The sequence below is a fragment of the Bufo gargarizans genome, chromosome 2 (assembly GCF_014858855.1).
Source record: "Bufo gargarizans isolate SCDJY-AF-19 chromosome 2, ASM1485885v1, whole genome shotgun sequence".
Lineage (NCBI taxonomy): Eukaryota > Metazoa > Chordata > Amphibia > Anura > Bufonidae > Bufo > Bufo gargarizans.
The window spans coordinates 714,252,570-714,280,540 of record NC_058081.1 but is presented as its reverse complement, the minus strand read 5'-3'; the positions used below and the strand labels follow the sequence as shown (position 1 = coordinate 714,280,540).

At 44.9% G+C, this 27,971-nt stretch overlaps 1 protein-coding gene across 1 annotated transcript in view; it reads left to right on the top strand.

Annotated features, from left to right (window-relative positions):
- The window catches only part of ARHGAP33 (Rho GTPase activating protein 33), a 66,303-nt gene extending 39,358 nt beyond the window's left edge, over window positions 1–26,945 (top strand). Inside the window, exons 3-23 of the mRNA XM_044282587.1 lie at window positions 521–618; window positions 776–854; window positions 2,345–2,425; window positions 3,903–4,040; window positions 4,145–4,237; window positions 4,497–4,619; window positions 5,444–5,521; window positions 5,780–5,846; window positions 8,298–8,354; window positions 8,481–8,630; window positions 12,476–12,578; window positions 13,718–13,862; window positions 13,982–14,064; window positions 17,322–17,429; window positions 18,590–18,720; window positions 20,432–20,609; window positions 21,548–21,681; window positions 21,760–21,828; window positions 22,251–22,796; window positions 23,358–23,722; window positions 24,535–26,945. Of these exons, the coding sequence (XP_044138522.1) occupies window positions 521–618; window positions 776–854; window positions 2,345–2,425; window positions 3,903–4,040; window positions 4,145–4,237; window positions 4,497–4,619; window positions 5,444–5,521; window positions 5,780–5,846; window positions 8,298–8,354; window positions 8,481–8,630; window positions 12,476–12,578; window positions 13,718–13,862; window positions 13,982–14,064; window positions 17,322–17,429; window positions 18,590–18,720; window positions 20,432–20,609; window positions 21,548–21,681; window positions 21,760–21,828; window positions 22,251–22,796; window positions 23,358–23,722; window positions 24,535–25,539 (3,831 nt within the window). The 3' untranslated portion in view covers window positions 25,540–26,945. The remainder of the gene's footprint in view (window positions 1–520; window positions 619–775; window positions 855–2,344; window positions 2,426–3,902; window positions 4,041–4,144; window positions 4,238–4,496; window positions 4,620–5,443; window positions 5,522–5,779; window positions 5,847–8,297; window positions 8,355–8,480; window positions 8,631–12,475; window positions 12,579–13,717; window positions 13,863–13,981; window positions 14,065–17,321; window positions 17,430–18,589; window positions 18,721–20,431; window positions 20,610–21,547; window positions 21,682–21,759; window positions 21,829–22,250; window positions 22,797–23,357; window positions 23,723–24,534) is intronic.
- The last annotated feature ends 1,026 nt before the right edge of the window (window positions 26,946–27,971 follow it).

The following is a 27,971-nucleotide window of genomic DNA, read 5'->3' as shown; positions in this document are numbered from 1 at the left end:
CTCCTATGTACAAGAATATAACTACTATAATACTGCTCCTATGTACAAGAATATAACTACTATAATACTGCTCCTATGTACAAGAATATAACTACTATAATACTGCACCTATGTACAAGAATATAACTACTATAATACTGCACCTATGTACAAGAATATAACTACTATAATACTGCTCCTATGTACAAGAATATAACTACTATAATACTGCTCCTATGTACAAGAATATAGCTACTATAATACTGTCCCTATGTACAAGAATATAACTACTATAATACTGCCATATACAGATGGAAAGTGCCTTGAATGTAGGACTGGTTGGGAGTGTCACGGTTTCCTATGTTCTGTGTACAGTCGGTGTATTCCTCCTCTCCGGCTTTCAGCCATGCGGGATGTGATTTGCTGTGACTTGCCGCTGGTTGCTCTGGTATAAAGTGGTTTAGGATGTTACTGACATGAATTTTGAATGTTCTGAGGCCATTTGCTTTGCACTTATCTATAAATCTGCTTTGCGCTGCAGGCTCGGGGTTCGGACACACTGGATTCAGGCACGGAGGGCTCCGGACGACTCATTTCTTCTACGGCTCCCACCAGCGTCAAGGGGAGACCCAGCAAAAGGTACATTGTGGGTTTGGGGAGGAGTGTAGAGTCCTGCTGACTATACCGTAGTATTCCCCATTTCACGCTGCTCTGGATTATGGGATGGAATGGAACGGTAATCATTTTCAGGAAATCTCCAGGTTCACAAATCCTATTTTCCCTGATCTATATTTAGGGTAACACGTGGCCCCTTCGTAAAGCTGGCGGACTGTGCTCACTATCACTATGAAAATGTCAACTATGGCCCGATCCAGGTAAGAGACCCCCTGTAGTTTAGAGCCCCGACTTGTGAAGTGTGTGTATAATATTATGTGTAACTTTGTGATATAGTCTACAACCCCTTAACAGCCCCCATCCCTTCAGATTGCAATTTTCTGAATGGTCTCCTGTACAATAGTATTGGCAGACAGAAGTATTATCGTAGTCAGCAGGTGGCGATCACGCCTGAGAACTGTCATATGGGTGACGACACAAGTAAAGCGGTCAGGCCGTGGATGTTTGCACATAATTAACGTTATTCAGAGTGTTGTGTTGAGCTACTGGCAAGTAAATCAGGATTTCCTGTGTGCTGGCCCTTTAAATACGACTACGACTTCCTTGCCTATGTGATATACAGGAGTGGTAGTAGAGGCCAGATGATGGCGGTATTCCTCAAGGTGACTGCAGTCCTCCCTGGTACTCCCTGGGTTGGTGCTCACTGAGGGGAGGTACACAACCCTTTCATCATGGGCACTACCAGGCAGGGGTTCTCCTGCCTGGTAGTGGTTCGGGTGCCCTTGATGTTGGTGGGTTTTTAGGGATGCAAGGCATGGATCCCCATGGGAAATGACAGCCATGATGAGGACAGATTAGCAATTAACACAGTCTTTATCAGGCATGGACTGGCAGATCTTACATAGGTTGTAGTTTTCACAGTTATGGAGGCTGCAAAGGTGGTAGACAGGCCTAGATGTTTCCTCTCGGAGTCCATTTTCCCCATCTGTACTTTCTCTAATTCAGCCACAGGGGTGCAAAACATATCTCCCTCACTCTCTGTATCTCTGTCTTGTCACTTCTCTCAAAATGCACAGCTATGGATACCCAATTGCAGGGTGTAGTCTATCCTCAACATATGCCAGAGATCCTGTTTCTCTCAGAAAAGGTGCTATGGAGTCTAGAAGGTGGATGTAGATTTTCTAGCTAGGCTTTTTAGCACGCACCTCCTCTAAATGGCTGGTACACTACTATGTAGTCTCAATTGCTTCCTCAGAGGCTGTAAGGCTCTGTCTCTCAAGCTGGCTGATTTATCTCCCCAGAATTTCTCTCTTTTCTGCTTCTTTAGTCTTCTCTCTCACTGCACTGAACTAGACTAAAAATTACTCCTCCATATGGGGAGGTCACACCAGTCCCACCTAGCAAAAGTTACCAAGGTCTGTTAACCCTTCCACAGCCTGTCGAGAGAAAACACAGAATACCATAATCCCACAAATTTTTAACCCTGTTAGCAGTGGGCTACCAGCACCCTGCACCTATGGCAGAAGACTAGGCAAGGGGGACTTCTGCCCAGGTAGCAATAAGGTAGGGAGCCCAAGGACAAATAAGTGGCCTGATGACTGGAGAACAGAAGGCTTTCCTACAATGACCTTGAGTTGAGCTAGTGATGAGATCAAGATGCAGAAGTAAAGCCATTCCCTGTGGTCGCAAAGAAGCAGGATGTCTACCCTCCATACACTATGCAATGATCGATGCCCTCCATGTTTTCCAGCTTTCTCTGTCCGACTCCCGCGCGGATGATTCCAGTGGTAGTGAATCGGAAGCTGTTTACATTGTGCAAGTCACATGTCAGGTGGGTCCGATACATTGAAATCCGCTGAAATGAGGTGCACCATTCAAATTCTGTCCATTCATTTCTATATGATTGGTAGCCATGGAAAGCAGTACTACATAATCCCCAATATGTCCTTTTTGGGTGCAATATGGTTTTCTCCATCTACATGTAGAAGAACAATTCCTAGTAACAATGTTCAGAGTTCATCCCACATACCCGACCTCTACTGACTTGTACATACTCTGCATTCTGGTCCTCGTTGCTATAATGATGCAGAGCACAACGGTCATGCATCCAATTAAAGCTGAATTTAGTTCCCCTGGAGGCCATCGCTTATCTTACGCTTCTCCTATTAATAACCGCGGTCTGACTTATTGTATCTTTCAATTCACTTTGGTGGTTTTCATAATTAAATCATTGTTATATGAAAATAGGACATCAGGTACAGTATAATTAGGGATTTAGAGGGCTCCTTAGAACTTCATGAACAAGAGTGCATGTACACGGTCCTTTAATTTGCATCCTCTGATTTTGTGTCGTTTGTCTTTGGGTTTATCACTCTAGCTCAAATAATGTTTTTGTTCCCTGGGTTCACTACCTTTTCTAATTCATATCGCTGTCTTCTAGGTCTGCCATCTCATCCTTCTTTGTTCTCTAGGTCTACCATCTTTATCTTAATCTTTGTTCTCTAGGTCTACCATTTCACCCTCATCTCTGTCTGCTTGGTCTCTCCCTCATCTTAGTCCTCTAGGTCTACCATCTCATCCTTATCTTTGTCCTCCAGGTCTACCATCTCATCTTTGTCCTCTAGGTCAACCGTCTCATCCTCATCTTTGTCCCTACGTCTATTATCTCACCCTCTTCTTAGTCCTCTAGTTCTAGCATCTCACCTTCATATTTGTCCTTTAGATCTCCTGCCATGCCTTCATCAAAGTGTTTTAAGCATACCATCTCCACCTTCCTCATTGTCCTCCATATTTATCTCAGCTTGTTTCTTTAGCCTTTAACCATCTACACCACCTCCAGTTGTCTCTTCAGCTTTTCTCTGTCTTGTAATTCCACAATCTAGGTCTACCATGTCTCCCTCATCTTTGTCCTCAAGGTCTACCATGTATCCTTCATCTTTGCCCTCTAGGTCTACCATGTCTCCCTTATCTATGCCCTCTAGGTTTATCATCTCATCCTTATTTTTGTACTCTAGGTCTGCCATCTCACTTTCTAATTTTTCCTGTAGGTGTACTGCCTTGCCTTCATCAAAGTATATCCGCTCACCTTTCTTCATTGTCCTACACATTTACAATCTCAACTCATCTCTTTAGTCTTTGAGCCTCTTCAAGACCTCCACTTGTCTCTTAAACCTTTCTCTGTCTTGTAATTCTGCCATTTTAACATGTTTTGCACTGCTCTATGTCATCACTGTACACTTTTACACCATCTTAATTTTGCATCTTTGCCATCTAACAACTTGCCTTTCTATCCTGTTCTCCTTATTTAGGGTCGTACCTGGTCTGTTTTACGGAGCTATGAAGATTTTCAGGTCCTTGACTCCAACCTTCACCGCTGTATTTTTGATAGACGTTTCTCTCAGTTGCTTGAACTACCCCCTCGCCGCGAACTTCCATCTCAGGGCCAGGTGTGTATCATGTAGAGTTGCCTCTCATGTTAACAGGTTATATTTCATACCTTTTTTGTGTAATTTTTAACGCATGATATTTCCCACCACAACTGTGTCCTCAGCTCCTGGCTCCACTACTTTCACGATATTTGAAGGCTCTTTCTGGAATTGTGGACAGTAACATTAACTGTGGCCCTATTCTCACCTGGATGGAGGTAAGTCCATGGATCCACTGTAGACTTTTTGCAGTCTTTGCCAACCTTCGGGGCCACACTGTGTTTCTGCATGGGAGGACCAGCAGGTACTAGCCCCTCCTGAAATGCATTGTGTCACTCAGCAGGGAGGCTCATTTTGAGGGTCACTTTTGATAGAGATTATGATATTTATATTACATCTATCATGGGAATTGGAAGGATGGCAACATTTTACCCAGAATTCCACAACATTAGATCTCTCTGTATTTCTGTGATCTAGATTGATAATCACGGTAACAGGCTCCTCGTTAATGAAGAGGCGTCGATCAACGTTCCTGCTATTGCCGCCGCACATGTGATTAAACGCTACACTGCCCAAGCGCCGGATGAACTTTCCTTTGAGGTAAGAAACTAAGCTCTTTTATGGGTCACATACTGAAAGTTATATAGGGGGCAAAGCAGGTGTTCACAGCAGCACAGAATATTTCAGGTCAGGAAATGCACTGATCTTTCGAGAGGCCATAGGGATGCCCAACTTGTAGCCCTCCAGCTGTTGCCAAACTACAACTCCCAGCATGCCCTGCTATAGGCTGATAGCTTTAGGCTGTCCGGGCATGCTGGGAGTTGTAGTTTGGCAACAGCTGGAGGGCTACAAGTTGGGCATCCCTATGGCCTCTCGAAAGATCAGCTGGAGGGCCGCAGGTTGAGCATCACTACCATAGACTAAGGCCTCATGCTCTGCATCTGATCTGCATTTTTTACAGATCGGATGCGGACTCCTTCATTTCAACGGGGCCGCAAAAGATGTGGACAGCACGTTTGTCATTTCCGCGGTCCTTGCGGACAAGGATAGAGCATTTCTATAGGAGTTAAAGTAGAAATGAAAGCATGCACGTGGCCGTTATGCGTATCCGCAATTTGTGGACCGCAAAATGGATACAGTCGTGTGCATGAGCCCTAAGAGTTACACATTAGAAGGCACTAGATCCCTCACCCACTACACAGAGTGTTTAAGGAGAGAGGTGTGTACTTCTTGTGGGAGGTCACTGTAGAACGAGCAGGGTTCCTCAGTGGCGCAGAGTATTTCAGGAGTGTGCCCTTCTTGTGGGACTCGAAAGTATTTCTGGATAGTTGTGTGCTGATGTATTGCTGATACAGTGAATGAGCAGAGAACACCCTGTAGCATGTGCCCATGGTCTCTGACTACATATCTTGTTCTGCTGACAGGTCGGAGATATTGTGTCAGTCATTGATATGCCCCCGCGGGAGGACACTAGTTGGTGGAGAGGAAAACACAGTTTCCAGGTGAGACGTCAAACTGTGTTTTGGCCTATAACGTTTCTCCTAGCACAGAGATGTTCAATCTGCGGCCCTCCAGCTGTTGTAAAACTAGAACTCCCATCATGCCCTGCTGTAGGCTGATAGCTGTAGGCTGTCCGGGCATGCTGGCAGTTGTAGTTTTGCAACAGCTGGAGGGCCGCAGTTGGGGCATTCCTGTTCTAGCACAATCTGATCACTCGACCAGAAGAACAGATCTCTGGTAACTTCTTATTTCTTCTTCAGGTGGGCTTCTTCCCCAGCGAGTGTGTCCAGCTGATCACAGACAGTAAGAGTCCGCCGCCGGCTGCAGGTACTATCGTCACCTGGGGTATCTCTGCTCCAGTCACTGATCACTCCCTCATATTCCTCAGGCTTTTTGCCAAGCTCTTTGTGCAGCCATCGTGGCTCCTTGTGGCTCAATGTTGTATCCGCTCAGTTATATCTGCAGTCTCTGTGGAGCAGGTTCTTCTTCTTTGCTGACCTGTGCAGCTCTTCTCTTACACGGGCGGACTGGCCATAGATCCTACAAGGAAATTTCCCAGTGGGCCGATGCCAAGGGGGCAGCCCAAACCCTCCTCACTGCCGCCGTTTGGGTGCATAGCGATCTGATGCTTTCAGCATTAATTAATTTAAGGAGCATCTGGTACTCAAGCGCTTGGCTGGCAGAAGGAAGCGCCCTCCTGCATTCAACTGTATTGCTGTCCTCAGGACAGTGATATAGTCGAATGCTGCGGCGGGGGCAGCAGTATTTTGTGCGGCACTGTGTATTTGGTTCTGCGGGGGCAGTATTTTGTGCTGCACTACGGTACTGCTGGCGCCGCCTACTTATGTTGGCCACGCCCCCTGTCAGTTTGGCCACTGTCTACAACACGGGGCCACTTGAATTATTTTTTCCCTGGGCCACTTGAATTTCCCAGTCCGCCCCTGTTCTCTTTATTAGCTGCATTTCTGTAGTGAACTCCATGTGCCGATGAGTGAGCGACAAAATCTGTCATGGATTGCAGATGTTTCCCGCTGCCTTGCAACAGCCAATCAAAAGCACTTAGAGGGATCACATGATCTTTAAAGGGGGGGGGGGGGCGATAGTTTTATTTATTTAATAGTATATAATTTTTCTTTCTTTTTTTTTTAAATGGCAGAATGAGTTTAAAAGCCATACTTACTTTACTGATTGCCCTCTACTGCTATTACATTGCCGCCCAGGTCCCCACGGGTCTCTGCTTCCTGGTCCCATTTTGATATAGGAAATGGTATGAAATTCCAACTCGGACAATCTGTGATCAAGGCGGGTCACCGATGTGTCCAGTGATTGGCTGAGCAAACATTTTCTATGTATCAAGACATAAACAGAAAGTGGAGGCAAGCGGAGACTCCTTAAAGGCATTTATCATGTACAGAAAGTTAAAGGGGTTATGCCATGATTAATGTAAAAACCGAAAATCAGGCATCATATAGTACATGACTAGAACCAGCCCTGTACCTGACATGGATCCAGAGATCTCCACATTCGTTGCTCTGCTAGATTTAGATCAAGCTGGCAGCTCAAGGGGAGTGTCCTTTCTCCTGCAGCTCAGGGGGCGTGTCCATGCTCTCCCTATCACAACTCGGGAGGCGTGTCCATGATCTCCCTATCACAGCTCAGGAGGCAGTTGAAGGATGAAACTGAGCATGTGCGACCATCTCGGTGAGCAGGACAAAGAAATAAGGAAAAGAACAAACAGCAGGTGGCGCTATACAGATACATTTTATTGAATAACTTGGTGGCTATACAAAATTTGTATCTACATACAGTTGCAAAAGTAATCGGAGCCAGGTGCTGGTTTGAAAACGGTAGAATATTTTTCATGGGACAACCCCTTTAATACAAGGCACTTACTAATGTATTGTTATTATCCATATTGCTTCCTTTGCTTGCTAGATTCGTTATTCCATCACATTATGCACTGCTTGTTTCCATGGTTACGACCACCATGCAATCCATCAGTGGTGGTCGTGCTTGCACACTATTGGAAAAAGCACTAGCCTATGTGCGCTACGAAGGTCCCGGCCACCAAATAGGCTAGCACTTTTTCCTATAGTGTGCAACCACGGCCACTGCTGATGGATTGCAGGGTTGTCGTAACCATGGAAACGAGCATGTATAATGTAATAAAAAAATTAATCCAGCCAGCAAAGGAGGCAATATGGATAATAACAATATATTAGTAAGTGCCTTGTATTAACTTCCTCTACATAATAAATGCTATTTGCTAAAGTGAGACAACCCCTTTAAGGACCAGAATGACCGTGATGGGGTGGATAATGCATGCTTTATTTATATATATATATATATATATATATATATATATATATATATATATATATATATATATATATATATATATATTTTTTTTTATTTTTTTTTAACCCTTTCGATCCCTTTTCTGCATTTTTTTTTTACCTTCCGACAACCCCTTTTTAAAGCTCTTACTGGAAAAGGGGGGGGGGTCAGCTTGGTCAGGAGTGGAGCGCGGGGCTGCACATATATATGTATACAGCATCGTGTAGATATTTGCATATGTCCAAATAAATGGGGTCTGTCTTAATGACAGATGCCCTTTAAATCGTATTACTGTTCTTGTACTGATGGCAGTGGTCTCTTTTATGTGTGAAGTCTCTTCTGTGCGCTTGTAGTACGCAGCAGTCTCATTCTGCAGGCTTATGTGTGCGGCTTTGGCTCCGCCGTCCTGTACCTTGTTGTTACCTGTCTGTCTGTTCACAGAAGGTGATATAAAGTTGTCCATCACATCTCCACATGGCTCCAACGTTCCTAGACCAGGTGAGGACCTGAACCCTATGTCTATGACAGCATTTCATGCGCCTGTCTGTCAGTCACGCCTCCCCCGTCTCTCCGGTCACAGTCACTGGTTCTGCTCTTGACTGTTCTTTTTTTTCTGCCCTTCAGTGTGTCGTCGCCATGGAAAGCTGGCGGGATTGTTGCGCAGTTTCATGGCTTCCAGGCCAAGCAAGCAACGCTTGCGACAACGAGGGATCCTCCGGGAGAGGGTGTTTGGGACTGACCTGGGAGAACATCTGCTGGATTCTGGGGAAGAAGGTAAGACATGTGCAATCCCCCAGGGCTGATCGTTTCCCAGGATTTTAGGGATGCCGAGTGGTGATGCAGCCTTATTAGTTCTGTGTGTCACGGAGCTCCTACCTGGATACTGTCGCTCCCCAGGGTTAGGATCCATAGCGATAAAGGGGAGAATCATAGTTGGTGGAGTAAGAGTCCAGACTTAAAAGTTCAACAGCTTTACTTGAATAAACTTGCATCCCGACAATATTTGGTCTTTCTCTTGGCTCCAGCTGGTTTTGGTGTAAACTGGCAGGCAAACTTGAATACCTCGCTTTATCTTTCTCTGCTGTGCTAGATTCTGACTTTGGTCTGGTAGCTGGATTTTATGACAGTTCAAGTACCTTGGAGCGGCATGCCATTGGCCGTTAACGCCCTCAAATTACGCTGTCTATAAACTGTGAGTAGTCGGGGTGCTCTATGAGCTACTTTCCTTGGGAGACTCCTACTGCAGGGGGGATTCCCCTCACTGTTCCATCTTGAATTGTCTGCTTCCAACACTAGGCTCGACTAGACTAGATCTAAACATAGCTTCCTGCAGGAAGCAAGACTAGCCCACTTCTGCCCAAAAGGGGGAGAATGGAATGGTAGGTTTCATTCTATCTAAAGGTTTCTCTTTGCCAGATACACTGCCACCAGGTACCAGGTCAACCAGGCACAGTGCATGAACATAAGTTTCATAGTTAGGCTCCATTCAGACGTCCGTAGAATGTGTCCACACCTGTTCCCTAATTATCCGGAACAGGTGCAGACCCATTCATTCTTTATGGGGCAGGAATGGATGTGGACAAAACACAGTGTACTGTCCGCATTTCCGGAGCGCGGCCCCGAACTTCCAATCCGCGGCTCCGGAAAAAAATAGAGCATGTCCTATTCTTGTCCGCAATAGCGGATAAGAATAGGCAGTTCTATGGGGGTGCCAGCCGGGTGTATTGCGGATCTGCAATACACTACAGAAGTGTGAATGGGCCCAAATACTATTAATGCACAGTAGCTAAGGACCTGGAATAAATACCAGATGACATTATTGTTATCCATTAAAGACAGTAGCAGGGTGAAGGAATAGTAGTGCCCGCTCTGGGGTACTACACATGGTATCAATGATGAAAAAACTCTGTGGACGTCTTACCTCTAGAGGGGTGTACAAGCGGTGCCGCACACTGAGATGCAAGGTCGATGTACAGTACAGACCAAAAGTTTGGACACACCTTCTCATTCAAAGAGTTTTCTTTATTTTCATGACTATGAAAATTGTAGATTCACACTGAAGGCATCAAAACTATGAATTAACACATGTGGAATTATATACATAACAAAAAAGTGTGAGACAACTGAAAATATGTCATATTCTAGTTTCTTCAAAGTAGCCACCTTTTGCTTTGATTACTGCTTTGCACACTCTTGGCATTCTCTTGATGAGCTTCAAGAGGTAGTCACCTGAAATGGTTTTCACTTCACAGGTGTGCCCTGTCAGGTTTAATAAGTGGGATTTCTTGCCTTATAAATGGGGTTGGGACCATCAGTTGCATTGTGGAGAAGTCAGGTGGATACACAGCTGAAAGTCCTACTGAATAGACTGTTATTTGTATTATGGCAAGAAAAAAGCAACTAAGTAAAGAAAAACGAGTGGCCATCATTACTTTAAGAAATGAAGGTCAGTCAGTCCAGAAAATTGGGAAAACTTTGAAAGTGTCCCCAAGTGCAGTCACAAAAACCATCAAGCGCTACAAAGAAACTGGCTCACATGCGGACCGCCCCAGGAAAGGAAGACCAAGAGTCACCTCTGCTGCGGAGGATAAGTTCATCCGAGTCACTGGTCTGATGAGTCCAAATTTGAGATCTTTGGTTCCAACCACTGTGTCTTTGTGCGACGCAGAAAAGGTGAACGGATGGACTCTACATGGCTGGTTCCCACCGTGAAGCATGGAGGAGGAGGTGTGATGGTGTGGGGGTGCTTTGCTGGTGACACTGTTGGGGATTTATTCAAAACTGAAGGCATACTGAACCAGCATGGCTACCACAGCATCTTGCAGCGGCATGCTATTCCATCCGGTTTGCGTTTAGTTGGACCATCATTTCTTTTTCAACAGGACAATGACCCCAAACACACCTCCAGGCTGTGTAAGGGCTATTTGACCATGAAGGAGAGTGATGGGGTGCTGCGCCAGATGACCTGGCCTCCACAGTCACCGGACCTGAACCCAATCGAGATGGTTTGGGGTGAGCTGGACCGCAGAGTGAAGGCAAAAGGGCCAACAAGTGCTAAGCATCTCTGGGAACTCCTTCAAGACTGTTGGAAGACCATTTCAGGTGACTACCTCTTGAAGTTCATCAAGAGAATGCCAAGAGTGTGCAAAGCAGTTATCAAAGCAAAAGGTGGCTACTTTGAAGGACCTAGAATATGACATATTTTCTGTTGTTTCACACTTTTTTGTTATGTATATAATTCCACATGTGTTAATTAATAGTTTTGATGCCTTCAGTGTGAATCTACAATTTTCATAGTCATGAAAATAAAGAAAACTCTTTGAATGAGAAGGTGTGTCCAAACTTTTGGTCTGTACTGTATATTACAGTATTGCATTCAGTGTGGCCCATTGCCAGCTGCAGCATTCTTGCATATTGTAGGCAGTTTTGTAGCTATAAGGGTCACTGTGGTCTCAGATGCAACCAGACCCCTAAGCCAGTGGGTCCCACACTTCATCCGACTTTACTCTTAATTCTTTAATCCTCCTTCCTTGTCTTCTACTCTCTGGTGCTCTGCGGCGCTAGAGTGGAGGAATGAGTTTGTGCGGGCACTGTTATTTTTTGGGGGTCAACTGTGCTCAGGGGTGGACTGGCCATAGATTCTACAGGGAAACTTCCCTGTAGGGTGATGCCCAATGGTCACCAGAGAGGTAAGTAATGATCTGACTCTCTCTCCTCCTGAATTTAACTGAATTCCCATCCTGAGGGAACTCTAGTATAAGGATTGAACATGGTGGCTGGAGGGAAGAGTTTTTGGGAGGTATGCTGTGCTACTGGGGCATTATTTTGTGATGCACTGTGGTGTTTGGCTCTGTTGGGGTGGTACAATGTCTGCAATATGGTGTTGCTGGCCCCAACTATCTGTGTTGGCCCTGCCTTCAATCAATTTGGACCCGACTATAAAATGGGGCCACTTTTAGTTTTTTTTTTCCAGGGCCAGTTCCCAGTCCGCCCCTGATTGTGCTCTTCTTCACACAGTGGGTTTTGTCCATGGAATAAGGATCAGATGCAAAAACCATGGGGCGGCTGCACTGGAACCACCTCCCATTGGTATCATTGGAAGCCTGCTCTGCTGTTCATGCAGCTGTGGTTTACTTTTTGAGACATATCCTTTCTTGGAGCGGTGTACACGTAGATATTGCTGGAGGCCGCATTGGGCATCTACCTTCATTCATTGGGTCTTAGCCACAAGCAGATCTACCACATTCAAATTGAAGGTGCCCAGCTTGTGAACTAGCCCTAAGAGACCTGGCAATGCAGCTAAAAGTTATGGATGAGCTGCAGGGGCTAGCTGTACCAAGCTGAACTTTTGCATCAGGCCTATGAGCCTGTAGTACTACACCCCTGACCTTGGAAGGAGAGCAGACAAAACCTAATGACCATGGCTTCACCCATAGTGAGGGAACCTCCACATCTTAAATTATTGACAGGAGATCTCCGGAGAGAGGTCGAAACGATAAGGGACAAGGAAAGGAATGATAGGTGCTCACAATGAATAGGCGAATATTTGAACAAATTGGACAATCTCCAAGGCTGGGATTAAGATGTATCTACTTCTCTTAATCTCTTTTGTCTTTCAGTACCTAGAGTCTTGGTCTCCTGTGCTCAATTCATAGAAAAATTTGGAATAGTGGACGGGATATATCGCCTGTCGGGTGTCTCCTCCAACATCCAGAAACTCCGGTAAGTCTTCTGCATGTGCTGATCAGACTTTCTCCTGTCTGACAAGTTGTCATTGAGTTCTTCTACTGCTGGGCGTCTACAGTACAGGGTACTCATTTCTCAGACATCAGCCTCCAGAGGCAGCAAGATTCTCAAGATTTCTCAGATTAGATGGGTTGAGAAGACTCCGGTTTTTAGGTTCGCAATTGTTTTGCAATAACTGCTTGCCAACAGAGCTGACATTCACCTTTAATAACATTTATCACGCCTGCTGCATGAATCATTCCTGACAACTGCATTTTATTTAAAAAAATGACTGAATCTGATTGTTCATTTGATCAGAGATGAGTAGTGAACTGCCAAATGATAATCTATGCTACTCCCCTAACTACTATAATACTGCCCCATGTACAAGAATATACCTACTATAATACTGCTCCTATATACAAGAATATAACTACTATAATACTGTCCCATGTACAAGAATATAACTACTATAATACTGCTCCTATATACAAGAATATAACTACTATAATACTGCTCCTATATACAAGAATATACCCACTATAATACTGCTCCTATATACAAGAATAGAACTACTATAATACTGCTCCTATGTATAAGAATATAACTACTATAATACTGCTCCTATGTACAAGTATAGAACTACTATAATACTGCGCCTATGTACAAGAATATAACTACTATAATACTGCTCCTATGTACAAGAATATAACTACTATAATACTGCTCCTATGTACAAGAATATAACTACTATAATACTGCTCCTATGTACAAGAATATAACTACTATAATACTGCTCCTATGTACAAGAATATAACTACTATAATACTGCCTCCTATGTACAAGAATATAACTACTATAATACTGCTCCTATGTACAAGAATATAACTACTATAATACTGCTCCTATGTACAAGAATATAACTACTATAATACTGTTCCTATGTACAAGAATATATCTACTATAATACTGCTCCTATGTACAAGAATATAACTACTATAATACTGCTCCTATGTACAAGAATATAACTACTATAATACTGCCTCCTATGTACAAGAATATAACTACTATAATACTGTTCCTATGTTTAAGAATATGTGGCTATGATGGCAGTGTCTTTATTTCTCTCTTCCCAGACATGAGTTTGACAGTGAGCGGATTCCGGATTTATCTCGGGACACGTATTTGCAGGACGTGCACTGTGTCAGTTCTCTGTGTAAACTCTACTTCCGTGAGCTCCCCAACCCTCTGCTGACGTACCGGCTCTATCATCCCTTCACTGTGAGTAGATTTAGGGGTTGTATGTCCCCTCGTAATTATTTCCTTACACTGATTGGACTGAATATTGCACAATGAATTGTCAGCTCTTGTGACCTGTTGCACTTTGTTGCCTCCATTAGGAAGCAATGTCCGCCCCTGCCGAAGAGGAGAAGCTTATTCGTGTCCACGACCTCATCCAGCAGCTCCCTCCTCCACACTACAGGTAATCTTAGCAACTCAACCCACAAAATCTACGCCAGGAGGAGTGAGTGGAGGATGGGAGTAGTGGTTTTTGCTCACTAGGGCTATGCGGAGACTGGAGGTTGCACCCTTTCTTCCCTCAGGGCTCACTCTGGTATTGAGGCTCCTGTCTGGTGTTGGTTGAGGTGCTGTTGAAGTATGGAGACAATGTTCAGCCCCGTTAGTTGTAAAAAAGTCTCTCTTTACTAAGTTGATGATAGGAGTAGTAGTATAAATGGCAGCAAGGCACAGTTCCACAGTATATCACAGTGCAATATGCTGTGAATAGCAGCGTATGGACAGCTACAATGATGGTGGTTATAGTACTCCCTCCCTTTAAAGACACTTTGTGGTCTCTCAGTAAAATTACAGGCATAACACAAAGTTCTTGAGGGGTGCAGAATTGAGATACAGGTGGCCAATCCATCTTAAAGTATGGAGGTTGCCTCAGCAATAATCCTTCCACAGCGGCAAAGTCTTTCTGCCTTAAACGAGTGTAATACTTTGCTTTCTGAAGCTTGATGGCCTAGAGAGTTTGTGGCCTTCTCAGTCTCGCCTTCCCATGGCAGTTGTAGGCCTAGAGTTTAGGGTTCTGTGCAGGGGCGTAGCTAACTGCACAGGGGCCCTGGTGCAAGAGTTGAGCTTGGGCCCCCCTTCCCTCAGTGCGTTGTGTGTCTTCTTATGTGGCACAAGGGTCTTTGGGCCCCCTCAGGCTCCTGGGCCCGGTAGCGACTGCTACCTCTGCACCCCCTATAGCTACGCCCATGGTTCTGTGACTTTGGGCCTAGCTGTGCAGGAGCTGTAACACACACAACTTCTCCCTTGCACTGCTCAGACGCCCCAAACACAAACTGCTCAGCGGGCGGACCTGGTCCATCTCCTGACAACCTAACACAATGTGCCAAGCTTTTAACCATTTGTTGGCCCTGCAGTAAGCCGGATTGGGGTTATGCACACTGGCGCAATAATATGCACTGACTGGGTCAGGTGTAGATGATAGTTAATAGTTTTTGTTCGTGACGCCAATTGCAGCGTGCGCAGGTTTCAGTCTCAGGGCCCTTTAAGGTGTTGCAACTCACGCACCAGGTGAGGAATGCCAGAGTGGGGTAATGTCTCTGTGTAGCAGTAGTAATAGTGTCAACGGTGTCTCCTACCTGGGTACGGCTGGACTCCTGGATCCTGGCTCACTTGCAATAAATGAGTGTTGCTAGTAGGAGTAATGGAGGAATGAATGAGATCCAGACTTGAAGTATAAGTCAACTTGTCTTTACTGGAGCAGCATTAATCCATATGAGATACAGCAATAGTCTTGGGTCCCAGCAGGTATTGGCAATGTATGGCAGGGATCAATATCTCTTCTGCTTCTATCATGTGCCTGGAGAATATGGCCGGAATCTATATCTTCTGCTCTGTCTGTCTTCTGCTTGGTATGGGCCTGACTAGCTGAGGAGGAATTTGGCTTCTCCTGGTCTCTGGATGTTACTCACAGTTAGCTCACAGGGAATGGCTCTTCCTGGAGGTGGCTGCTTGCTTGTCAACCAGCTGAGGCTGAAGGCTCAGGCTGGGAATGGAGATCTTTGGCCTCAGCCGAGGCACGATCCTGGGTTGGGATCCCTAAAACTGGGAGCTCCTACCAACACAGCCTTCCCCTAGCCGGGGTGGCTGGCACACTAACTATAACTTCCTTTCCTCCCCATGAGACAGGACATGGGCCAGCCCACTTCTGCTCATAGAGGGGGAACTAAACTGGAATGAACTATTCCAGTTTAGAAACACTAAACTGAACTAAGGCCTTGCTAAACATTGCTGCCACCTGCTGGTGTACATAGAAAACTACAGCAAATACATGTAACAAGCTTAGAAAATGCACATTATTAAGGATGTGATATTAAATTACACAAGATGACAGTACAAATACACTTAACAGGCTGTAGCAGGGTAAAAGTGTTTTTGTAACCTAACTCTGGGATGTTACAGCCCTACTTAGTGTGACTGAGCTTAGACTGACAAATTATAAACTGCTAGTGGTGCTTGGTCATTGATGACTGAACCAGGGTGGTGCCCCCTTTTATTTGTGGTTCTGTAGGAGGGTATATGTTGGGGTCACATTAATACTGGGTGGCATCTTCCCGTGCTGGGATACAGGTAGCCACTTTGACATACAGATGATGGTTATCCGCCTGTCACCAAGCTCTTTCACCTTAGAGCCGCAGTTCAGACATGGTGGTTGTCGGCTGCTCTACATGGCAGATCTATCTCCCCATCCTGTCCCAGACATTCTCAATGGGGGCAAAAATCTAGTGATCGAGCTGCTGTAGAGCAGGCAGTGTGTGGCGGTGTTATCTTTTTGGAACATCACGTCTCTTAACTGAGTAAAAAAAGGCGGTAGGACTGGTTCCACGATGCCCAGCACATACTGAAGACTGGTCAATGTTTCCTCCACGAATACCAGATGGGAATGGCCTTGGTAGCTTAAGGCGCCCCACACCATGAAACCTGGTGCTGGTCCTGTGTGTCTCCACACTATGCACAGTGGCTTTAGGGGCTCTCACGCCCCTCTGTGACCTGATGCGTCCATCATTAGTACCAAGATACAACTTTTATCACTGAAAACTACAGTTTACAATTGATGGCGGGAGGGCTGAAGAGCGCCTACTGCCACCATGCATAGTGCAGAGACGCACAGGATCAGCACCAAGTGTCATGGTGTGAGGTGCCATTAGCTGCCATGTTCATTCCCGTCTGGTATTCACGACCGTAACATTGACCAGCCTTCAGTATGTCTTGGACATTGTGGAACCAGTTCTACTGCCTATTTTGACGCAGGTAGTAGAGGAGGACTTCTAACAATACCCACCCTACACAACGTGCTCTTCAGGGTCTCCAGCAGCTCCTTTGGCAGATCTCTCCACCATGGAGAAGGTCTGTGACTGGATCGGTCTATGGTTCCCCCCATGTACAGCCGCCAACAACCACCTTGTCTGAACTACTGCTCCAGGTTGAAGAGCTTGCGCATGCGCAGACACATGGATGGAATCCATATTCTGTAAGGGTAATAGTCCATACTGAAACATACGTCTAGTTGCTTCGGCACAATCTAGGGCTCCTTGGGTGTGAATCTCATGAAACTGGAAAGTAATGGGTTACGCATGCAGCTACTGAGATCCAGCTCTGGATATATTGTGGTTACCATGTAGGATGTACAAATGTCCGATTTCTACCGCCTACCTTCCTCTGCAGGACACTGGAGTACCTGATGAGGCACCTGTCCAGTCTCAGCATGCACAGCGACCGGACCGGCATGCACGCACGGAACCTGGCCATTATCTGGGCTCCTAACCTTCTGCGGTGAGTCAGCCAGTGGCATGTATGTAACATGAAGTGATGGGGAAGGTATTATTATTATGTATGGTGTCTAATTAATTCTGTATCTCATGGGATTGGATACACAGGCAGACCACGTGACTAGGCTTGGATACACCAGCTGAGCAGCAAACTATCCGAACAAGCATCCAGCAGTATTACATGATGGCAGATCTAGGGCTGTATGGTTCCCTGAGACAGTATCGCACATTATAGACTTGGATACACCGACTTGGCAGACAGTATCTCAGGTTATAGGCTTAGATACCCAGACTCTGTATAAAGTAACACACATTGATGGGAATATATACTACAGCTCAGTGTACAGTATTGCACATGATATGCTTAGATATACAGGCTAAGCAAACAGTTTAGACTTAGATACATCAGCTAAGCAGACAATATCACATGTGATATATTTAAATACATAACCCATGCAGACAGTATCACACATGATAGACTTGACTTGGATACATTGGTTGAGCAGCCAGAAGATGCAGTCACTCGGTTGACACAAGATAGGATTAGATATATCAGCTCTGCAGGCAGTATCACACATGATAGACTTAGATACAGCAGCTAAGCAGACAGTATCACATGTGATATATTTAAATACATAACCCATGCAGACAGTATCACACATGATAGACTTGGATACATCCGCTGAGCAGACCAGATTACACGTGATAGGCTTAGATACATCAGCTAAGCAGACAGTATCCCATGTGATATATTAAAATACATAACCCATGCAGACAGTATCACACATGATAGACTTGGATACATCCGCTGAGCAGACCAGATTACACTTGATAGACTTGGATACATCAGCTAAGCAGACAGTATCACACATGATAGACTTGACTTGGATACATTGGTTGAGCAGCCAGAAGATACAGCCACTCGGTTGACACAAGATAGGATTAGATATATCCGCTCCGCAGACAGTATCACACAGGATGTGGTTAGATACATGAAATATAAGGTATGATAAAAGGCAGATATTTGTGCAGCTGGTCAGCACCAGACATTTTCAAAGACAACTCTTAGATCCCGGTGGCTTTACCTGGAGATTCAGGACATTTGATGGACTGCCAGTGTCCGCCATTTACATGCAGTGAGACATTATTCTGGTTTCTCTTCAGGTCTCGGGATATGGAGTCTGTAGGTACACCAGGAGCAGACGCATTTCGGGAGGTCCGGGTACAGTCTGTGCTGGTGGAGTTCCTGCTGTGTCATGTGGAGACTCTGTTTAGTGATACATTTACTTCTATTGGTAAGAAATGTGCTCTCCCGCTGCACCGCACCTCAGCTGCTGCGCTCTTCTTCTGCTGCATGCGACCTCAGTCTAGTTTGCCGACTCTGCTCCCTCTCTATCACTAGAAGGACAACTTGTGGATCATGATCTAGTTTCTGAGTACTTGTTACTATTAATCTTCTGTATACAATTGTTTTAACTTAGTTTCTGTAATGGGAATTTCCATTGAACTAGAAAGAATTGGGAACAGTAATGGGCACGAACCACACCCCTTCCTCCTCTGTTATATTTAGGAAACTGTGACCTGCACCCTTTCTGCTAAAAAACCTTTTTAAACTGCTCATTCTCCTCTTCTGGATGGCTGAAATCATCTGCACTTTTTGCTTTCCGCTGCTACGGGACAAGGTGCCCCCATTTTTATTCTCTCTACCTGTTACACAGTATCAGCTTTTGCCAGCTTTGCTCCTGAGCTGATTTTCTCTTTTTGCATCGTTCTGTGCCTTGGCAAAGCTTCATTTAGAAAGTTAGAGTTGGACGCTATTTTTTTTTTTTTAGCTAAATCCATTTCTGTCTACTTTAGTATTTCCCTTTTTTTTTTTTTTTTTCCTTTTCACCACCTTCTTACTACCAGCAAAACAGACCGGCCTCCGTCGAGCCTCTTGCATGTCGGTAAAGATTCACCTGTTAACCTTACCCGAAGCTTGGTGCCAGGCCAGGAAGAAGACAGGCCCGTCTCAGATACCCCCAGATGGAATTAGAGAAAAGTCAGAGGCAGAGCTCAAGACTGACACCTAGTGGTAGAACTCAGAACTGATGTGGATGTTTTTTTTTTATTTTTGCACAACAGAAGGATCCCAAAGCCTCGACGTGTTTTTGGCTATTTCCCTAATATATGGGACTTTATTTTTTATTCAGATGAAAAGCTCCAGGAGCATATATACAAGAGTCTAATGAGAAAAATATAATTAAAATGTCAAATTAATTTATTTTTTAGACTTTTTTTTTTTTATAAAACCCGCTGGTACAGATTTTTTAGATAATTTTTTTTTTTTTACTATCCATATATCTGTGAATGATGACACACAACTTATTAAACATGTCTTCTATTGCCTTATGACTGATCTGATCCTGTACTTGGTTTTCTTATTGAATACTTGTATGTTTCCACTTTTTTTTTTTAATTACTTCTGATTTTTTTTAAACTTTTATTGTTTGTACAATTTTGTCTGCATGGAAAAATTTCACCCCCCTTTTATCCCCAATATGTCAAAGTATTTAAGCATAATCAGGAGCCTAGATGATTCTGGGAAGATTATAGATGTGTCTTAAAGATTTTAGATAAGTTCCACCTTTAAACACCGTCCTCGCCTACCTCAAAGACCACCATAATTCCCGCATCAGACAAGACGTTTCTCCATAAGTGGTGTCCGTTATATAATGTAAAATGAATGTAAAACGTAATGAGGTATGGGACAGATGCTGATACATTAGTGGCTATGGAGGTGGAGCGTCACTTTAAATGAGGGACACACCGTTAACACTTTTAGAATCAGGGACGCTACAAAAAAATGGCATACAGGGGGACATCCAGCCAAATATTATTTTGTGGCGTACTCTCCGATAAAGCTTTGCATGGAGCACCATTGATTTGATTAGTCCTTGTGGTGTGGAGGTTTCCCTTAGGAACGTACCGAACATCATAATCTAGAATTATATTTTGTCCATACAGGTCGCTGTGGACCGATAAGACCTCGCTCTCTGATGGGCAGTTGTCCATCAGGCCGCCTTGTAAGTTTACAAGAGGCTCAGGCACGGAGTCAGAGTCAAAGGGAAGCAGCAGAGAAACTGGGAGCACAGAAAATTTCACCCAACAAGCATGAGAGGGCGCTAGAGAGCAGTGACGAAAGGTATGAAATGGAAAGGACAAGGACAGTTGTGATTATTTTGTGAGCTTATATATCATAACTCGGGATGGAACACAATTTTGATATTGTCTTTATCTTTCATGGAGATATTTATGTGCTCATTGATGAGTAATGTGCTATCAACTATCATTAAAATACTGCTCCTATGTACAAGAATATAACTGCTATAATACTGCTCCTATGTATAAGAATATAACTGCTATAATACTGCCTCCTATGTATAAGAATATAACTGCTATAATACTGCCTCCTATGTACAAGAATATAACTACTATAATACTGCCTCCTATGTACAAGAATATAACTACTATAATACTGCTCCTATACATAAGAATATAACTACTATAATACTGCTCTTATGTACAAGATTATAACTACTATAATACTGCTCCTATGTACAAGAATATAACTACTATAATACTGCTTCTACGTACAAGAATATAACTACTATAATACTGCTCCTATACATAAGAATATAACTACTATAATACTGCTCCTATGTACAAGATTATAACTACTATAATACTGCTCCTATGTACAAGAATATAACTACTATAATACTGCTCCTATGTACAAGAATATAACTACTATAATACTGCTCCTATGTACAAGTATATAACTACTATAATACTGCTCCTATGTACAAGAATATAACTGCTATAATACTGCCTCCTATGTACAAGAATATAACTACTATAATACTGCTCCTATGTACAAGAATATAACTACTATAATACTGCTCCTATGTACAAGAACATAACTACTATAATACTGCTCCTATGTACAGGAATATAACTACTATAATACTGCCTCCTATGTACAGGAATATAACTACTATAATACTGCTCCTATGTACAAGAATATAACTGCTATAATACTGCCTCTATTAACAATAACCCTCTTGCTTTTACCTCTGTTAGGAAAGGTCCACGTAGTAGGAAGAAATCTGGGGGTGGCAGCAGCTGGAGAACATTCTTTGCTATAGGCAAAAATTCATCGCAGCAGAAGAAATCTCGCTCTGGAGGTCTCCGAGAGACAGCCGCCCACCAGAGAGGTGACAGTATTGTATTCCCTGCCCTCCTGTGGTGTTTGACGCTGACTTTTTCATTACACCTCTCTTCTATCTCTGCAGTCTTGGAAACGGTGACGTTGCGTTCAGCTAAGAGCGAGGAGTCGCTGTGTTCTCACACCAGTGTAACTGGTACGTGTTCTTCATTTACCTCCTAATCCAACCTCCATCATCTCTGAGCAGGAGATCATTTCCGCTCAGTATGTATATGTCAGTATAGCGGGTGCCTGCACTGAGCATCCTTCTGCTGTCAGGCAACAATACCCAGAGCCTCCAGCAGGGGGCACTCATTACGCATCTTCAGAATTTCTCAGTTAGTTACAAGAACAGGAAGTTGTCTCATGGTGCGGTAGGATTCATGAATTTGCAATTTTGTTGAAAATTTCGCCAGTTTTCCAAATTAAAGCAGTAGCCCATAGTAACCAATCTGTTCCAATCTGAGTACAACTTCTAGGCCTGTGATTGGTTGGTGTGGGAAAATACTCCTATTTTCCTCTGCATTTTTTCGATACCCTCTCCCCAGTCTCAATGCAGCATTTATCGTTCCATTGCAGGATTTCACCGGGCCTCACGTCTCCGGCGGCCACGTTCAACAAGCGATGGCCTCACCTCTCGGCTGCCTCATTGCCGGTCGGTAGAAAGCCTGGCGCAGTCATCTCCTTCTCCCCCTGGCGTGCCATCCCCTCCTCCTACATCAGGCCGTCCCCAGTCAGCATGGATTGAAGAAGACCTGGACTTGTCGCCGCCGCTCCCTGAGATGGACGGTCTTGGTTTTGACCCTTTATCTTTCCGCCTTTCGTTCTCTGACCACGAAGAAGGGAAGTCTCCTACAATAGTCAAAGCAGAAGTGACAAGCCAAGGCCATGCCCTACCGCGCCGACTGAGTCTTTCTCCTACCGGTGGCTGCTCCCCGTCCCCCTCTCACAGCCCACCTGAGCGCTTGGTCACCGACATGGATAACCAGGCTCCCCGGAGTCTGTCTCCTCCTCCTCAGATGTTGAACTTGCTGCTTCAATCCTGCCAACTGCGTCTTGGCGAGTCCTGTCAGGAGGCGAAGGGAAAAGTAACTGCGGCCCCTAGCCAAGACGATGCCCCAAAGGGTTAGTGACCGTGTAGATCTATTAATTCTGACAGCAACTTCAATCACGAGATATACAGCTGCACCCATCATTAAAGGAACACACTCATGCCCAGTAGAGGCCCCTTGGGGGCGGAGTGCTGCTCCTCTACATTTGGTGTTCTTGAATCTGTCATGCCCCACCCCCCTGGGGCCTTCACCTGGTATAACACAGTATTACATTAGTCCTGAATTGTCCCTTAGGTAGTTACATGTCCCTTAGGTGAAGAAAATTTGAGCTACTTCCCATCTTATACTCTAGTCACTTCAAAAGCTGCATTCAGAATTCTGCTGCCAGCCACTGATTAGCACTGTGATGGAAGACACGGCATACACACTCCATCTCCCATGGAGCCACACTTTACAGACTGCACTAGCAGGAGATGATGGTCACCTGTTAGAAGCAAACTAGTAGAATTGTAAAAATCAGCTCTGGATGTAACTGGAGTATAAAACGTAATCGAGTTTAAGATCCGTACATTGTAAAGGATGCAAGGTGTCTGCCCAGTACTGAACACGTATGTTTTGACCCCCTTTCTCACAGGAGTGACGCTCTCTCCACAGCAAACCGCTCGTGCTCCACCGATGTCTGTCATGCGACAGCTTCCACCTCCTCCACCCCCAAAAGATCCCGCTCGGCTTATGGCTTTGAAGTTGGCAGAGAGCGCCCAGCGCGCCCTTCAGTCTTCAGTATCCACCGGGACTGTCCCTGCAAAGTCGTCACAGAGATCAGCACCCCCGCACCCCTCCACCTCAGTATTCAGACGTTCCCTGTCCATGGAGTGCAGTGAGAGCTCGGCGCCAAAGGAGGGTCCCCTGTACTCCGAGCTGCGACCACCATTAATCAGGCTCAATGAGAAAATCGACACCCAACAACGGCCACCGAGACCCCAGATGCACACTACTATGGTGAGGGTGGCACATGTCTTCACATACCAGTATAGGATGACATAGGTCTTCACAAACCAGTATAGGGTGACACAGGATGTCACAGACCAATACAGAGTGACATGTCATCATAGCCCAGTATAAGGTGGCACAGGTCCTCATTGTCCAGTACTGAGTGACTCATCTTCACAGCCTAGTATAGGGTGACACAGGTCTTCACAGAGCAGTATAGGGTGCCCAGGTCTTCACAGAGCGGTATAGTGTGGTACAGGTCTTCACAGCCCGGTATAGGGTGGCACAGGTCCCCATAGTCCAGTACTGAGTGACATGTCTTCACAGCCTAGTATAGGGTGCACAGGTCTTCACAGAGCGGTATAGTGGGGTACAGGTCTTCACAGCCTAGTTTAGGATGGCACAGGTCTTTGCAGCCTAGTATAAGGCGGCACAGGTCCCCATAGTCCAGTACTGAGTAACATGTCTTCATAGCCTAGTATAGTGTGGCACAGGTCTTTACAGCTCAGTATAGGGTGGCACATGTCTTCACAGCCTAGTATAGTGTGGCACAGGTCTTCGCAGCTCAGTATAGGGTGGCACAGGTCCTTTATAGTCCAGTACTGAGTGACATGTCTTCACAGCCTAGTATAGGATGCACAGGTCTTTACAGAGCAGTATAGTGTGGTACAGGTCTTCACAGACCAGTATGGGTTGGCCCGTGTCCCCACAGACCAGTATAGGGTGGCACGTGGGCAGTGTATGGTAGTAGACGCCATTGGGGGCAGTATATGGCCGCAAAACTGTTTGCTTTTGTTTACTTTTCTTCTTTGATCTGGCAGGCACCAGGCTCCACCCCAGCAGATCTCCGAAAAATGGCCTCAGCAGCCGCCCCTCTTTCTAGAGCTCCTCGTCTACATACAAGGTCTGGCAGCCTTCCTGCTCCTCCAGGTCTTTTTCCTCCACGCACACGTCCACCACCATACAGATTCCCAGAGGAAGGACCTCGGATGCCTCCACATCGCTCTGCTCCTCCTTGGCCAGAACCAGAGGGCCTCTATTACGAGATATTGGGAGACCCTCAACATATGGCACCCCTCAATGCCTCATATGGATTAATTCAAACCCCTTGGCCTTACATGGCATCACCTCCATCTCATCACCCTCATTCTGTACCTCCACCTGCCTGGTATGGGCGGCCTCCTCCACCTCAACCAGAGCTTTTGAGTTATCAGCGATGGGACAGGACGCCTCCCGCACATTTGCGCTCATATATTGTAGGGGGAAGTGTCCCATATCCGTATATGGGGACCGCTGAAGGTAGAGGTCAAGCTAACATTTCCCGACCTCACCAACAAGGGAGAAGAGAGGAACCAATTTATGTTAATCTCCCCCCAAAAGCAGATATAGGGAGCCATTTCCAGGGCAATAGGGACCCTGCAGATCCAAAACCAGACCTGCCGCACAAGCAGCGTCCTGGCCAACCCCCTAGCATAGGAAGGCATGAAAGCTTTGGAGACCCTCAACCCACAAAACAGCACAACCCCCAACCGTTAAGAAGGGAGGGGTCTCTTGGCTTTTTTCGCCCACCTCCTCACACTGCGATGTGGGGCACACAACCTAAATACCAAGAGGCTAGAGAACCTCCAATTATCACTTATGAGACTCCTGAAGGAGGGGGCCAGAGAATGAGCTATGTGGCCCCACACTGTATTCTGTCAGAGGGAGGGACACTGTATGGAAACCTGGAGCAAAGAGGACCTCCACACAGGTCTGCCACCCCCGCAGGATTCATGGGTTCTCCCTGGACGGTTCACACAGAGGGGCAAACTAGGAGTTACTGTTGAGAAGAACTTAAGAGAACCCATGTTCTTGTAGATTTCACTAATGTCAAATCACTGATCAGGACTTGGTCCCTTTCTAGACACGCCCCCGAGGAGCCAGAAACCAAACACTAAATCAGCTGTACTGAACTCTTGACCTGTTGTGTGTGTGTAGTGGTCCTGTGTGGGGAATAGGAAACAATTTTGCGTCAATTAAAAAAAAATAGCAAATAATTATTTCATCTCGACCCCTTCCCCCCCAGTCACGTTTAACACATGGACAATGTTACAAACATTCTACATGGTCCATGGAAAGCACTGCCATGCATGGGTTAATGATAATAGATGACCTCCCCCAGCAGACAGATCCTCCCTTGCATTTAGCCATGTCCATGACCGCTCCAAGGGTTGCATGAGATGGGCAGGAAGTGGGTAGAAAAGCTAATTAAAACTTGGATTATGCCCAGCATTAAATCACTTCCATGGACTGTAATTATTTATTAGATTTTTGCAGTATGAATTATTGCACTCGGATGATTGTAATCACTTGGTTCTATTGTCCTTCTGCCATGCAGGGGGCTGTAATATGTGCGCAGTTCATTGTAGTTGTATTATGACGTCATTGTATACACAATAATTTACTCCTGGCTTAAACGGGCACTTTTTCTTCGTCTCCCATAGTGCCTTAAATCCCCACTAAAAACTTGGAAAATTGGGAAAAAAATCAATGTAAAAAAAAAAGCAAAGGACAGCAAATATGTATATTTTATTTAATTCTTTTTTTTTCTTGGATTCTCATAATTACCTTGACGTGGCTACTCCTTTTAATATAAAAAATTGAAATAATTTAGTTCTATATAACCATTTCCAATAAAACTATGTCCTACATATGTCAAGTATACAACCCCAGAACAGCCAGTACAAATGAATTACTCTCTTCGCATAATTTTTTTTTTTTAAGTTTCCTTAACTTTCACACAACTTCACATAAATCTAGTACTAGCAACCACAAGAAACTTTGTAATATGTTTCATCAGTAAGAAATGTCTAGTTCTCATGTTATCAGCTGCTTACCTCGCCCCCAATTGCTTTTCACAGTGGAGGATCATTTTATGGATGTCAATATAGGTCTATGGAGAGGGTAGGGGAGAGAAATGAGCAGGAGATGAGTGAGTCGGGAGTCAAAGAGACACTGAATAGAATGCTTCATAGGAGATTGATCTCTCAGAACAAGTGCTAGATTCACAACCAATACAGGTCAGTACCTCTCTGTAATGTCTTTCATGATCCTGGGCCTTCTGAATGAATTAGAGAAGGTTAGGAAGCAGCTTCTCCTCTACTTTCAGTGTGCAGTGGATGGCAGACTAGATGTTCAGCATGTACAGAGGAAAACTGCTAAAAATGGCAGATGTAAGTGATAGAATGGCCAGAAATGGTATAATTCCTCATTATACACACACTGTACTATTATTTAATGCAGAGTTTGTTGAAAGGCTATGTACACTTTAAATTTCTTGTTACATTAAAGGGGTTATCCCATCCTATAAAAAGCCCCCCAATATGCTGGGCCCCTCACACTGAATATACTTACCTGGGTCTCCGCTCCCTGTGCCGCTCCTGGTGATCGCACCGCCGCTGCTGCTTCTCCCCATGCTCGGATGAAAACATCTGTTGTTGGGGGGGGGGGCAGCCAATGGCAGACGGGGACGAGCCTCCCTAGCGTCACCCGCGAAGCTAGGGAGGCTCGTCCTCGTCCCCGCCTGCCATTGGCTTCTCCCACTGGATGTTTTCATCCGCGCACGGGGAAAAGCGGCAGTGCGGGGACCAAGGTAAGTAAATTCTGTGTGGGGGGTCCAGCGTATTGGGGGGCTTTTTATAGGATTGGATAACCCCTTTAATTCTCAATAGGTTTTTTTTAACCATTTTTTTTACATATACGGCAACTCATTTCTCAGATCCTCTAGAATCATTTTGATTGCTTCCAGTTTAATACATTTATGATTTGTCATTTTTATGGCAAGGTGTATGTTTTTTAGTTTTAGTTCTTTTTGTTTATTTTTATCTCTCAAATTTGATTTAGGTTACTTTCATACCAGCGTTAATAGAATGCGGAGCAAGACGGAACAGCCTGCCGGATCCAGAAATCCGTACGCAAACGGATGGCATTTGTTTCCGGATCCGGCTTACAAATGCAGTGAAATACCGGATCTGTCTCTCTGGTGTCATCCGGAAAAACTGATCCATTATTTATTTATTTTCACAGATTTAAAGGTCTGTGCATGCACACTTGGTACCGGATCCGGCATTAATACATTTCAGTGTTCCGGAATTTTGGCCGGAGAAAATACCGCAGCATGAGGCCAAATACCGTAAGAGTGGCTGAACTAAAGACCTCCTGATGCATACTGAACAGAATGCTTTCCATTCAGAATGCATTAGGATGAAACTGAAGCGTT